At 41.5% G+C, this 13,673-nt stretch overlaps 1 protein-coding gene across 1 annotated transcript in view; it reads right to left on the minus strand.

Moving 5' to 3' along the window:
- Positions 1–545: 545 nt before the first annotated feature.
- The window catches only part of WDR11 (WD repeat domain 11), a 50,812-nt gene continuing 37,684 nt past the window's right edge, over positions 546–13,673 (minus strand). Inside the window, exons 20-29 of the mRNA XM_081075181.1 lie at positions 9,096–9,204; positions 8,145–8,207; positions 6,899–6,964; positions 5,934–6,111; positions 5,256–5,351; positions 4,531–4,696; positions 3,923–4,020; positions 3,359–3,504; positions 2,546–2,626; positions 546–1,511 (exon numbers count right to left, since the gene is read on the minus strand). Of these exons, the coding sequence (XP_080931307.1) occupies positions 1,355–1,511; positions 2,546–2,626; positions 3,359–3,504; positions 3,923–4,020; positions 4,531–4,696; positions 5,256–5,351; positions 5,934–6,111; positions 6,899–6,964; positions 8,145–8,207; positions 9,096–9,204 (1,160 nt within the window). The 3' untranslated portion in view covers positions 546–1,354. The remainder of the gene's footprint in view (positions 1,512–2,545; positions 2,627–3,358; positions 3,505–3,922; positions 4,021–4,530; positions 4,697–5,255; positions 5,352–5,933; positions 6,112–6,898; positions 6,965–8,144; positions 8,208–9,095; positions 9,205–13,673) is intronic.

Here is a 13,673-nt window from a genome sequence, read left to right on the forward strand (position 1 = left end):
TTTTCCGTTAGCTAATTGGTGGTTGAATGAATAAAATATATCTGGACAATCATTTCAATAATAAACAGCGTAAGAAGAGCTGTGTTTGCCCATGGCCTTTACAAACTCTGCTGTAAGTGCCTTGGCAAAGAAAGGACAAGGAAACAGACCAGTTACAGGACCCATGAAAGGATCCTGCGTTTCTTCTAGGACACTTAGCCAAAGCACCGGCCCGGAACAAGCTTCCGGGGACAGGCCCTTCTTCATGGGTCTCAGTTCCTCGGCTGAGGAGCAGAGTCTATGATTCTACCTGAAACACCTACGTCCTGGTGGGCATGAGGATTACGCCCCCTTCTGAAGCCACACACTGAGCCCTGATGCCTCGGGCACCAGAGACACACCTGCCTGGGTGCAGATCCCGCAGCCCTATGTCCCCGCGGCCCAATTTCTCTGGGTTCAGCGAGCAGCCTCGACTTTGGGGTTGGGCAGCAGGACTGACTCCTGAGAAGCCCACACGGCTCCTGGCCTCACACACAGCAACGCAGAGAACACAGAGGCCTGGATGGAATGTCCTCTTTATTTGTGATTTCTGTAAGTCATAGACATTTAAATTCTCAGCAATAATTTATAATAGTCACATCTCATATTAAGAACACAAAGACAGATAATTGAAGCACAGATAATTCAAGATTTCAAAAAGGAGGTTACCTTGAAGCAGCACAGGAGGAGTTAAAATGCAAAACATCAATGACTCCACATACTGGAACGAAACATAAAGCTTAAAATTTCCCTAGGAGCCTACGAGTCCCAAATCACAAAGTTTAGCAACTGCTTACACTAAGGAATGAACAGTTCTGTGTTTTCAAGGTCAAAAAACAAGGAATGGCTTGGTAAGTCATTTTTACTGCTTAAATATTTCTGCTCTGTTTGTATCTTGTACGATTGTATATAAACACAGGCACAGCCCATATTTGGGAATAGGTCTCACAAACTTCTTTCACTATAGATTTTTCAAACATCTTTAAATTTAATGAGAAAAACAATTCAGTTGCTTAAATTTTAAGTTTAAAAAGATTTAAAAGTTTATTCCCAGAAATTCTTAAAGCTCTCTTTCCAAAGCATAAAAAGTCATACACTTTCAAAATCTGAAGTGTTCACGTTTTTCTCCGAGACAAACGCAGGACATGGAGTCTGCTTTTAACAATGTAGGTGCTTGTACACTGCTGTGCACAAGGAGTATGAGAAATGTGGTGAAGCAGCTCCCAGGACGCGGGATGGCATCCCCATCTGTCTGCACTGTGACCTTGACCACAGCCAGACCAATGCCCCACCGCGCCCGGCTACGGGGTCAGGTTCCCTGGCGCTTATTAACCCGTCATTCTTCAGCAGGTTCCTGCTTGGGGGATTCCAGCTCATTCAATAAATCTCTGCCAGCCGCCCCAGCTTTCGAAGCAAAAAGAACTGCTCCCTGTTTAAAACCAAGGTTCTTCAGACTTCGGGCATAATCTGCATATATCGCAGAGATGAGTTTCTGTAAACCACAGTTAAGGAAAAGGGGCAGCAAGGAGGTGAGAACACTCCACCCAGGCTCCCACAGGCGGAAAGAAGCGCCAGCTCTGCCCCACGTCAGGAGGATGGAGGGTGTCCACCGGAGGGCAGCAAGGGGTGAGTGCAGGCACCCCGTCCCAGGGGAGGGCCATTCCTGCTGAGGCCATGTCTCAATCTGTAACATCACTACACTCAGCACTGGCTGAGCACAAAGCTGTTCCTTCTCCCAGAAGACCCAACTAACATCCTCCCGGATTCTCCCACCACCTAAACACCACTAAAGACTGGAAAAGAGAAAGATGACAGAAGAGAAACTTCCAAGCAAACCTTTGGGCTACTTTAGAGTCTGAGAGGTTGGCAGTTTGGGGCAGATACAGTTTCGGTGAGAGTTTCTATTTACAAAGCCTGTCCCAAGGCAGGACTCCAGATACCTGGGTGATGGGTTTTTAGATGGCCCTGTTTCACGGTGTCCTGACATTCAAAATGGCTCCTTTGAACTACAGGCCAGTTTACAGTGCCTCGCTATATGATCTTGAGTAAGTTTAATTTTCTGTAGAAAATACACAGAAAACCAAGTATGTGACATATAGAAATGATACCACACTGTAGTAAGTCAAGAAAAGTGCAATGAAAACAAGTGGGGCTCTGCAAGCACAAGGAAATGGGAGTTTTGTTCTCAAACAAACAAATGTGACTCAACTGATGTCAAGAAGTGAGATGTCCCTGGTGATAGGGGAACCGCAGGGGCTTGCCTACATGATGTGTCTCTCTGAACTGCTGTGTCTCGTTCCACATCGGACTGTCACTATCGATAACAGGGAGCTGATGCCAGCAATGCAACAACCTTCTTTCTGATTCTTTCCCTCTCATTCTTCCCTCTTGGTTGGCTTTGGTGAATGAGAATATGGACCTTTCTAGACGTACTGTAGTTCCCGCCAGGCAGCACGACTAAGAGGAACCTTAAAAACCACTCAGGTCATTTGCTTTCTCATCAGCATCAAGTTCCAGGCAAAGGATATCTGTGTCCTCGCTGACTTCAAATGCACCGTACTTGAGACAAGCTTCCACAAATAAGGCAGCTCGGTCGAAGTACCTCATGCTGCTCAACAGAACAAAATGAGAGTTAGGCTTTGTGACTTAGGGCTTTGGGGGTAGAACCATCCAAGGACGTGTTTCCATATAAAGATTGTACGCATGTTACACTATCATCACCTTTCTAACTCCTGGCTTACAGAGGAAAGGAGGGGAGCATACTCACGTCCCTAACCCCAGGCTCTTTTATTAATACTTAACAAATGTGAAATAGTTGAAATACATAGAAATCTACAGCGAAGCCAAGTATCCACGCACCCGCCGTCCAGATTTAACGCGTAATCTTCTGCCATACTTGCCTCAACCTCCCTGCCTTAGTTTTAAATAAACTAAAGGTCCCATAATAAGCTAAGACCATCTTCAAGATGCTCAGGGCAGGCGTCTCCAACTCGCCACACTTTCTGTCACCCTTCCCACTGCTCTCTGGCCTCCATCTCAGTCGCTCTAGTCAAAGCTGAATTATCCCCAATTCTCTAAAGACTTCTTTTATATTCCTTTAAAATGGGTGCCTGTTAAGTTTCACCAGTGTGTAGGCAGGAAAACATCATAGCTCCTAGAGCAAATGAAGAATAAACAAGAACTATTCCATTCCCTGTAGGTTTACACAAATAAAACTAGCAAGTGTGCTTCTCCTTTCACTCCAGGCACCAAGCACTGCCATTCACCTGGCAGAACCTCAAGAGAGAAGGAAGTGATGAATCACGGGCCACTGTGATCAGCCATGGGACTCGGGGTGTACCTGTGAAGCATCTCAGCCACGCTGGAAAAGCAGCCCAGGGAGAGGAGAACCAAAAGGGCCTTCGACTTCTGGTTGACTTGTGGAGAGCAAAGATGGTCAACCCACCTCTTTAAAACATCAGCACACTCTTCAGAATTTAAGCGGACCTGAGAAAGATGCCATGTTAAAAACAAAGACATCCTGCACTATATAAATACTTTCACTGAAACGGGATCTGCTCCCGGCTTTGCTCCATCAGCACACTACCTGATGTGGCTGCTTACCATGTGTAGCCATGGTAACGACCCGAGCCCGAGGGCCTGGGGCCTGGTACCACCTCTGGGCTGCAGTGTCTGGGCTCACACCCCAGAGGGGAGAGGAGCCTGCTGCTTTCTCTTCATTGATAACTTCATCTTCTAATAAGAAGAAATGCAATTTATACTAAGAAAGAATAGGAGGATGAGAGTTCTAAGAAAATATTTGCAAAGCAGCTTTGCAGCCAAAATATGCTTCTAAGTCATGAGTGGAAAGTTCGAAACCGAAATTTCTATCCTAAATGTTCAAGGCACTACTGGAATCACCTACTTTTGCAAGCCATGCTGCTCGGGTCCACTCGCCGTACGTCTGCAGGTAGCGGCAGGCGTCTGCAGCCTTGTCTATCAGGCAGAGCAACTGCACTCCCTCTGGAAGACAGAACAACAGCCCCTCAAGTGACAGTGCAGCTCTCTCTTTGACAAGTCACTAAAAGGAAAATCACCATTTGACCTCATCTAGCCTTGTGCATACACCTGCTGGAGACACTCCTGACTTAAATTTTAATATTATGTATTAAGACAGAATTCTACAATGTTACCACTCAAATAACCAGGTAGGAAGCGCGATACAGACCAGAAAATAAACAGGTAAAGAGTATCTCACTCACCGGTTTTTATCATTTTCGTTGGCCCAGGTTTTTCCAGTTTATGCCTACTGTCTTGGCAATTAGAAATAGTGCCCCTTCACTCTTAAAAAGTGTTCTGGTTTAGATGATTAAATGATATGCTAAATCTTTCCCTGCTAAAGAGCTGGTAATAATCTTTCTATCTCCAGCACATATAAAAATGAAGGGAATATCCCTAATAACCAAACCCTTTGTGGAGAGTGGGCCTCATTTTCTGGAGTATTGGCGAACACACCCATAAAGCACATCTTACCTGCCAACTTGCCATTGGCAATCATATTAGTTGCCACCAGCTTAATGGTGCTCTGGGAGGGGCCCGACGAGGTGACAGTTGTGACCAAACAGGCTTTCAGTGAATCACAATAATAATGCTGGTTATCTGCACTTGTTTCCAATAGCAACTGCACAGCTCTGTCTGTCTAATAAAGAAACAATTCTTCTAATTATGAGATCATCTTCCTCCAACATAACTTTTGCATTTCATAATTTGAAACACTGAAGTTTATAGCTGGAAGAATACTTTCATTTTCCAACACTGCTCATGAACACGTTGTTTACATATACAAAGTACTTCACTGCTTCTTCGGGACAAATGTAAAACCACAGTCTGGTTTAACTAGGTGTTCCAGGAACTGCTTATTCTGGCTTTACACCAGTCAATTCAAAGACACAAACAAAATAAGACAAATAATCAGGTCTCGTTTGGCATTCTGGAAGCCAACACTACAAGCAGACAAGCTGGTTAACCATATATTTTCACTTTCTTACAAGATTTGCTGGTCTTATCTTGAGAGAAAGCCTAAATTTACACTTACACTTACAGAGAAACACGATGATGTGTGTGTGTGTGTGTGTGTGTGTGTGTGTGTGTGTGTGTGTGTGAGAGAGAGAGAGAGAGAGAGAGAGAGAGAGAGGATGCTCTGAAATACTAATCAACTAACAACTCCATGAAATATGAAGTTACGAGAATTCACTTACTTGACCCAAGAGAAGTAGTTGGTCTGTACATTTCCGTGTATGATCATAAGTTGACCTTTTCACTTCCTGCAGATTAACCCTTTCCAGCTGAAATTTCTAGAGTAGGGGGGGAAAAAGGAAAACTGAGCCTGGATTATGACTTTTAAATTACTTAAATATAAATAAGGTTATTAATCAACTACAGAAATACAATAGTTTATTAAGAATTTGAAAAGGAAAAAATGTTGCAATGTATTATCATTCGTGGGCGAGTCTGCCTCCTTATAGAAATCGGCACTTGAGTAGAGCTGGATGAAAAATCCCTACATGTACTGAAGTAATACACTATAGATTAAAACAATTATGAAGCTACATTTTTATATATAAAATAGTAAATTCAAACCATTTGAAGGAAATATTTATTAATAGAAAATTAATAAAATGAGAGAATTAAGATAATCCTTGTAAGTTAAAAATTTTTAGGCAAAGGTAAAAAATCAAATAACTGTTAATAAAAACCTTTGTGTGTGTATTATAAAACTCAGTAACAAGTCCTGAGTCAGGTCTTCTTTATGCAAATGTGCTGAGGCTCTCGGTTCTATTGTGTGGACCTCAACTTAGTTCCAAAGGTTCCCAAGCTTCAGATAGTTACAAAGACGGAAGTAATCAAGATGAGGAAAGTCTACATGAAAGTAATACCTGAAAATAGGCGTTCTCACAGAGTATGTCGTAACCTATGTCCAGGGGGTTGTTCATTTTCTCCCGAGCAGCAGGCTCTTTCACAGCCAGTGTGCTCACCGACTTCCCCTGGGACAAGCTGTGCAGGTAATGAGCAGCGACTGTCCAGAAGTGCAGCTCTGATTCATCGCCGTAGAGCCTGGGAACGTGAAACCAGAGTCGCTCCTGAACTCACACAGCAGACCTGGACCTGGACAGGGGCTTCCCACAGGAGTGGAAAAACTGGGAGCACAGTGCTATCATATGAAAAAGCACTGGGGACACTGGCGAGGGGCCTGGCAGGGTCAAAGTGTCGAAGCAGCAAGTTCCCCAGCCTCTTACTGTGGCTCCCACAGAACAGGGACCTGACTGCATAGGCTCCCTTCAGCCCAAAACCTCTGTGTGCTGTGTGTAGGAGCAAGGCCCCAGTTTAGAAGCTTGGGCCCCTGGGATTTATCTGGTTTGCCGTTAGCAGCACTTCTGACCTGGACCACAGCATCACATGAAGGAAGAAGTTCCTCTGGGATAACTGGCTAAATGAGGAGGGGAAATCACTTGCAATTTATTCTCTGGGGAGTGGAGGGAAATATCTGTTTTACAAGTGACAACTCTACTGTACGGTGAAGTGCAGGCTACTGCTTCTAAATATAACTTATCAGTATATTTTAGGACATGCCCTTTATAGCTAATATTTTAAAACATGTATTTTAAAAAGCTGTCTGTATAAAGGAGGCTTTTCACTAAAGAAGGCCTAGACTTCACACTTAAAACATATTTTTTCCTAATCATATTACTACTTTCTAAATTAATTAAGTCATATGTTAAGGACGACTAAAATATTTTTCTACAATTTAGATTTTAGAGTCTGATCTTAACCTAAAATCCGTGACAAGAGAAATGAGCGAACCCGAAATTTTCTGTACACAGCACACTTCAAATAGCGTTACCTTGAAACAAGCAGGCATCTCTGCAAGAGAGTGAATTCTGGATCGAGCAAGAGTTTCTTTATGTCACTGCAGACGGGAATCCAGATAAAGGAGAGGAAAAAATTTTTAATTCAACAATAAAGCAAGGAGATAAATCAACATACTCTAGAAAAGGAAAATTCCACTCAATGGGTATGTTTAAAACTTATGAAAGATAGTTTGCCATGTCCCTAACATTACAGAAGCTCATCGGGCACAGAGTGTGTATCTAGACGTGGAGAAGCAGTACCCAGAGGGCACCGCAAGGGCTGTGAGCCTCTGATTCTGGCTGACATTCTTGCAACAGTTCAACTCCCATTTTTGAAACTAGAACAGCTGCCTAGCGATTAGAAGAACAACGTCATTATCAAGAAATGACTTTGCTAATTATCAGGAACAGAATATACCTTAGAGAAGATGCGTTCAGAAATAACTTCTGAAACTATCCCCAAAACAAAATATTTAAGGAAGAAGGGCTAGTGTTTTTATAAGTTGGTATTTCTAAAATAGCCAAATATATAAGTATATTCATAAATTGGGAGGGGGGAGAAGAAAGATATTCTTTAAATCTATTCTTTTCCATTTAAGCACAAATGTTAACCTTTGAACACAGGAAAAAAATAATTATTTTGAATTTGACATCAGTAAAACATTCTATTATGGCTTACTTATTAAATATTATAATTAGGTGTGACAGATTCTAGATTGCAAAAATGTGTTATGTTTTACCAAGAACTCCTTGTGGTCCTCTATTCTACTTCCTTTGCAATATTACTGCTAATATATACTTCTACGTGCTCTTGGCTTAGGGAACCTTCTGATTTCTTAGCCAGAACTGTGCACACAGCACCTGACTCGGGGAACTCATCTGAGAAGCAGGAAGCTGACTCCCAAGCATCGCCCTGCCGCTAAATCCTGTCACATGCGGCTTCTCAGGGCACTCGTGATGGAGGCCAGGGGCTGCGAGGACACTTGCATCACAGCTTCTACTCTGGTCCGATAGGGGACCACAGCCACTTGCCACTTATGAAGTTGCTGAAGACAGATGCTCTGGCATGTAACTATGAAATAAGCATGTCTACAAAACAAAGATTTTAAAGTGATAGAAACGGTCTCTCCTTGGGCCACTCATGTTTTCTAAAACGCAAATTAATTTTAAAAAGCCTAAATTATTATATTTTCTTTCCCATATTCTTATCTTTTAATAAAACATAGTCGGAATGCTTACTTAGACAGTGAATTCAACTGCTCTTGCAGGAGATTCTTTATGTCTTCATTTTCTGGATAATCACTGTACAGAAAAGATTTTGAATGAGTTCATTATCTCTTCACTTAAAACCACTTATTTTTTCACCAGAAGAAAAGCTGTGTTAATACAGAAATAACCTCTTTGTAACCCTTAGTTAAAAACCTGGTTAGACCAAAATACTCAGGACCCACCAAAGTTTACTCAGGACCCACCAATCATCTTTCACGTCTGCTTTTAGTCAAAACAAAGAGATGAGTGAAGAAAGTCTGACTTTCAAGAAACCAGAACATTAATCAGTGGGCTCTAAAAACTACAGGTTTAGACTCATGTTAATAAGGCATTTGGCGAGGGCTGAAGGGAAGTGTTCGTTCTCTCCGCAGAAGGGACAGTCGTGTCCCCTCAGCAGATCCTTCATGGAGCATGCACACACCCTAACACTGCATTTTTTTTAGTCCTCTAACCCATGCCCACCTGTGCATTCCACATGGCGTAAGTTCCGAGCACTTGGGGGTTTAATGAACAATTACTAGACAGTTTCTGGGAATAGTTTTGCAATGAGGCAGGCATGGACATTTATAAAACATAAAATACCTCTGAAGTAGGCCCATTCTTGCTGTTTTTAAAAAGAATTAAGCCTTGGCCTCAACTGGCCCTCTTCACACTCATCATGCCATGCCCTGTGTTCAGACTGCAAGACGACCACAGGGCCACCTGAGAGCAGCATGTGTACAGGCCTCCTCAGACTCACGCCTCCAAAGGCCCCAGAGGGGAAGAAACTAGAGGCCAAGTGACGATTCTAATCCTCAGCATGGTTTTAAGGTCCCAAGCCTTTAAGTCCTGGATTTACTCTGGCTGCTGCTGATTTTTATAAGTGTCCTTCAACTCCAAGGAAATTAAGAACAGAAAAAAAAAGAAAGGAAAAAAACTTACACATGAGAAATATCCAGAGAATACTGTCCATTCCAAGGTTGGTGTAGTAAGAAAGCTTTCAAAGTGAGAGAGGCCCTTGGAATAAGGAGATACGGGCACCATACAGGCTCTAGATTAAAAAAAAAAAAAAAGTTTTTTTTTTCTTTTTAAATAAAATTTGATACCACCAGTTTACAGAGAAGTCAGTAGAGAAAAATGTATAAGTCTGGTGGCAAGCAAGAGAGTATGTTTAGTGTTCTCACTAGTTAAGACCCACAGGCTAAGAGAAGAGATTCTCTTCATTCAAACTAACATATTTTTCTCCGTCTTTTGAAGATTTAGGTCTCCTGATGGTACATAATAATCCCACCTAAATAAACGATTCAATGTGAAGACTTAACAGATAGCAATACAGCTCATTATTTTAAAATACTAACAATAATCATTTACCAGTACCAGCTTATCCTATTCAACGTCTTTGCTTTTCTGAGACTGTTAAACTAACATGGCCCATCAACCCTGAGCTTCTCATAAAGGGATCAGCTGCATCCTCATGGCTCACCAATAAAGGTAACCCTTGACAAAAGGACTATTTCCCCAGACTCTGGGCCCTAGCATCCCCCACATGCAGCATCTGGCTTACTTAAGACAACAAACAGGATCTGCCTGTTTTTCAAGTTCCAGTGCGGAGAAACAGAAGACCCAAAGACTCCATCAGCCAGGCAGCTGGGCCCTAGTCCCTGAACAGCTGGACTCCATCAGACTTTCAACCTTATACACAGTCTCTGGAACCTGCTGGCTTTTACAAACTCAGCCTCACTGCCCTCCTGCGTCCTGCAGAGCCTGTCTTCCATGGAGCCTTTGGATAGATACAATTACATGAAATCACACAAATCTTCAGGGGGTGTTGCCTTCCGTAAGTGACCACAGACTTTACGGTCTGCTGTCCAATACAGCAGCCACTATTCCTACGTGGCGACTGAGCACTGGAAATATGGAGACTACAATGAAGAAAACGAATGCTTATCTTATTTAATTTTAATTAATTTGAATTTAAAAACCAATACTTGATTCAGTCATTAGATAACTAGATAACTTTTAAGTATATTTGGAAGAACTAAGATACATGCCTACCTTCAGAGTAAATTTTATAAAATCTAAATACAACTCGAGTATTTCTGCTGAAAGCTTGTCCTCTGAATTGAGACATGCTCTAAATGTAAAATACACAATGCATCTTGAAGACTAAATACTTACCAAAAAAAATGTAAAATATTTCATTAGTAATTTTTAATATTGCTGTGTTGAAATGATAACATTTTGGGTATACTGACTTAAATACAATTTTTATTAAAATCAATTGCATCTGTTTCTTTCTACCTTTTTAATGTGGGTACTAGAAAATTAAACTGCGTATGTGGTTCATAGGAAGCTTCATTCTACGTAGTTAAATACGAATTAAATCATAGATAAAATATTTTACATGGACTTTTCAATTTCTATGTTGGAAACTCGTTAAGCATAGTTCTAATACCACTATTTTTCCCCCACAAACAAGAGTTTTAATACCGATTCAATAAAGTCACTTTGAATGTAGTTCACATTCAAAAGTCCTCTGTCATCCACCAAGTATCCTGACAACTGTATTCTCTTCAAAAATCTAAGGTCTAGTAAAGGCTGCCGCCTGCACTGTCTTGTCAGGTTTCTGGCTTTCTCTAATCTAAGACAGACCTCCCACTTTGTTTTTGATCGTACATGTTTTCATTACTGAAGAGGCAGTCGTCTTGGAAAATGGCTTACATTCTGATTTGTGTGTTTTCTGAGCATCGGACTCAGGTGAATCACTTTTGGCCAGAAAAGCACTCAGGGGATGTTGTGTGCACCCCACCGATCCCACCAGAAGGAGCGTGTGACTTGGTTTCCTTCTGGTACATAACACTCCATCTGACCATCTAGTTAGGCGGGAACGCACCAAAGCTCTCTCTAGTCAGGGCACCTTTTTCCCTTCAGAGCAAGTAAGTGATGTGTGGAGGAGATACAGAGACTGAACTTCCTGTTCCCAAACACTCTTTCACCCAGTAATAGGACATCCACTTAATGATCCTGGCTTGAATCAATTATTACGTTAGGAGTTACAAATTGGTGATTGTGTACTTCTACCATTCTGTTTACATTATCAAGTGGCATTCTTCTATAAACACGAGCTTTCCCTTCTTGCCCACTCCCACTTCTCTCTTTGAATATTACCATGAAGTGATGGATTTTCTTTTTATTCAACACTGATTTCCATATTACCATCATTCTTTGCAATGCTCATACTCCCCTGAATTTGACAGAAGCCCCTCAAAGCTGGTCTCTATCCTTATGACAGGTTCTCACTGGTTTTCAATTCTTTCTTTAATTTCTGTCACTGCATGATGTCGCAGACTCATCTTGCGTCTTTTCTGCTTTTATCCTGGAAAAAGCTGTTTGTCCAAGGAGCCCTAGTTCTTTTTGGTCAGGAAATGGAATTTCCTACAGGGATCACTCCGCATGCTGTGTATGAAGGTGCTTGTTTTCTCACTGCCTTGCAACAGATTGTTGTTAAGCTTTCGAATTTCTGTTAGTGTGATGGGTGAGAAATGGTTTCTCAGTGTAGTTTGAATTTGTATCTTTCTTATTATGAATAAAGGTGACATGTTTTCATATGGCTAAAGGCCATTTGTATATCTTTTATTTCTCCCTGTGAACAATCTGTTAATGACATGTAAATACTTTCACCAGGTTATCATTTGTATTTTGCTTTGCTTATAGTTTCTTCTGCTCTGAAAGTTGTTGTGTTGTTTTTTTACTTCCATTTAGTCAAATTTCTCTTTTCTTTTACACTCAGGTTATAAACGAAGGAATGTACCTGGTAAGAATGAGGCTTACCTACCTATCTATAGAACCATTAAACTCAGCACTGGAAGGGATGATGGTGCTTAATTTACTGAATGCTCCCTCTTTCTATTCACCCCTAATTTTCAAGTCAGCCTCTTTTGCTATCAGACAGTAGTAGCTGCTGGCAGTAAGTCACAAACAGTTTGGAAATAGTAAATGTCATGGAACAAAAAATTAATACAAATTAAACTTGAATGGCTCAAGTACAGTTCCCATGCTACATGAAAACTACATGGCAGTTTCGTAATCAGTAGATAAATGAAAAGACACAAGATAATCTTCTGAGAGCACTGCAGAGTGTTTATGTAATGTGAGCAAGACATTTACAGCCTGAGTAAAACTGAAGGAAATGTCTTAGTTTTAAAAACAAATACGTGTTACTTCTCCAAACAAAGTATTGTCAATCGATAGCATCCCATGAGCACAAACAAGCTGAAAGTGAACCTAGTACCTCCCACACGCAAATGAACTTAAATCTTTCTTCTCAAGGGCAAAGATCAGCCATGAAAACAGGCGATCCTCTACCGCACAGCTAGGGAAACTCACCTGCAAGGGCTCACTGCCTTCTGCCCACGGGACAACTAGAATGAAAAGGCAGTTGGCATCATTGCTACTTCTCTTAGATACATTCTGCTTAGTCTGGGCTGCCTCTATCTGAGGTGTTAATCAGAAACACACGCAGGCTGTCAGGTGCCTGTGTGACAGCAATGCAGGAAATCAGGAAATGAAGAGCCAAGAAGAGAAGCAGCAGAAAACTTACTCTGTCACCACTTGAAAGTGGCAAATGTCAAGGTGAGCAGGCAATCTAGGAAGAAGAGGTGATTTTGTTCACAGGGACTCAATGACGGGGAAGAAGGGAGACAAGGGACACTAATGACATTTTGGGCAGGACAATTCTTCATCGTCTAGACTGTTCCATGCATTGCATGTTATTTAGCATCCCTGGACCGCCCCACACTCACAAGTCGCGGCACATTTCCAAACGCCCCAAATGAAAACTACTAGAAAACAACTGTGGAAAGCTGAGGCAGACAAAGAGGAAACGTTCGTGTATAAACCTGATTTTAGAAAGCATCTTTCCATATGAGCACACTTGGAAAAAATGTGTTCACCAGTGGCCCACCAGCTGGGAGGAAGGTAGACTAAAGAGTCGCTGACACGTGTGGATACTATTTATGGTGTGTGGAAACTGCATCATACTAGCATGTTACTAAGCAAGTCTCATACTCTTAGATTCCTTTAAGAGGCTGCTAAAAAGAATATTAAGATTTTTTTATGCCATTTTTTTGCTCCTGATAATAAGGCAGCAGGTAAGAAGGGCTCTCCAGGTCAAAAACAGGGAGATCTTCTACATTTGTCTGACATCTCCCTTTATTGTGGTTCGGGGTGGGGGTGAGTGGAGAGACAAATGTAAATAAAGTGGGCATAGAAAGAGAGGACTACCTAAGCTCTTCTAAGAAAACAGACAAATTTAAATCAGTATTTTATGATATTCTCTACTTGTTACCAAAGAGAACTGAAGAAAATATATTAACTGTGATATATCAATGCACCTGACCTAAAACGATTTTATTTTTATCTCACATCAATAAGTCCAAAATACATTTATAATTCCCCAGAATAGAAATACATTATAGCGAACATTTTTTCGAGACCAAGTCAACACGTGCCTCGAGGTAA

Source organism: Rhinolophus hipposideros (genome assembly GCF_964194185.1).
Source record: "Rhinolophus hipposideros genome assembly, chromosome: 15".
NCBI classification, from domain to species: Eukaryota; Metazoa; Chordata; class Mammalia; order Chiroptera; family Rhinolophidae; genus Rhinolophus; species Rhinolophus hipposideros.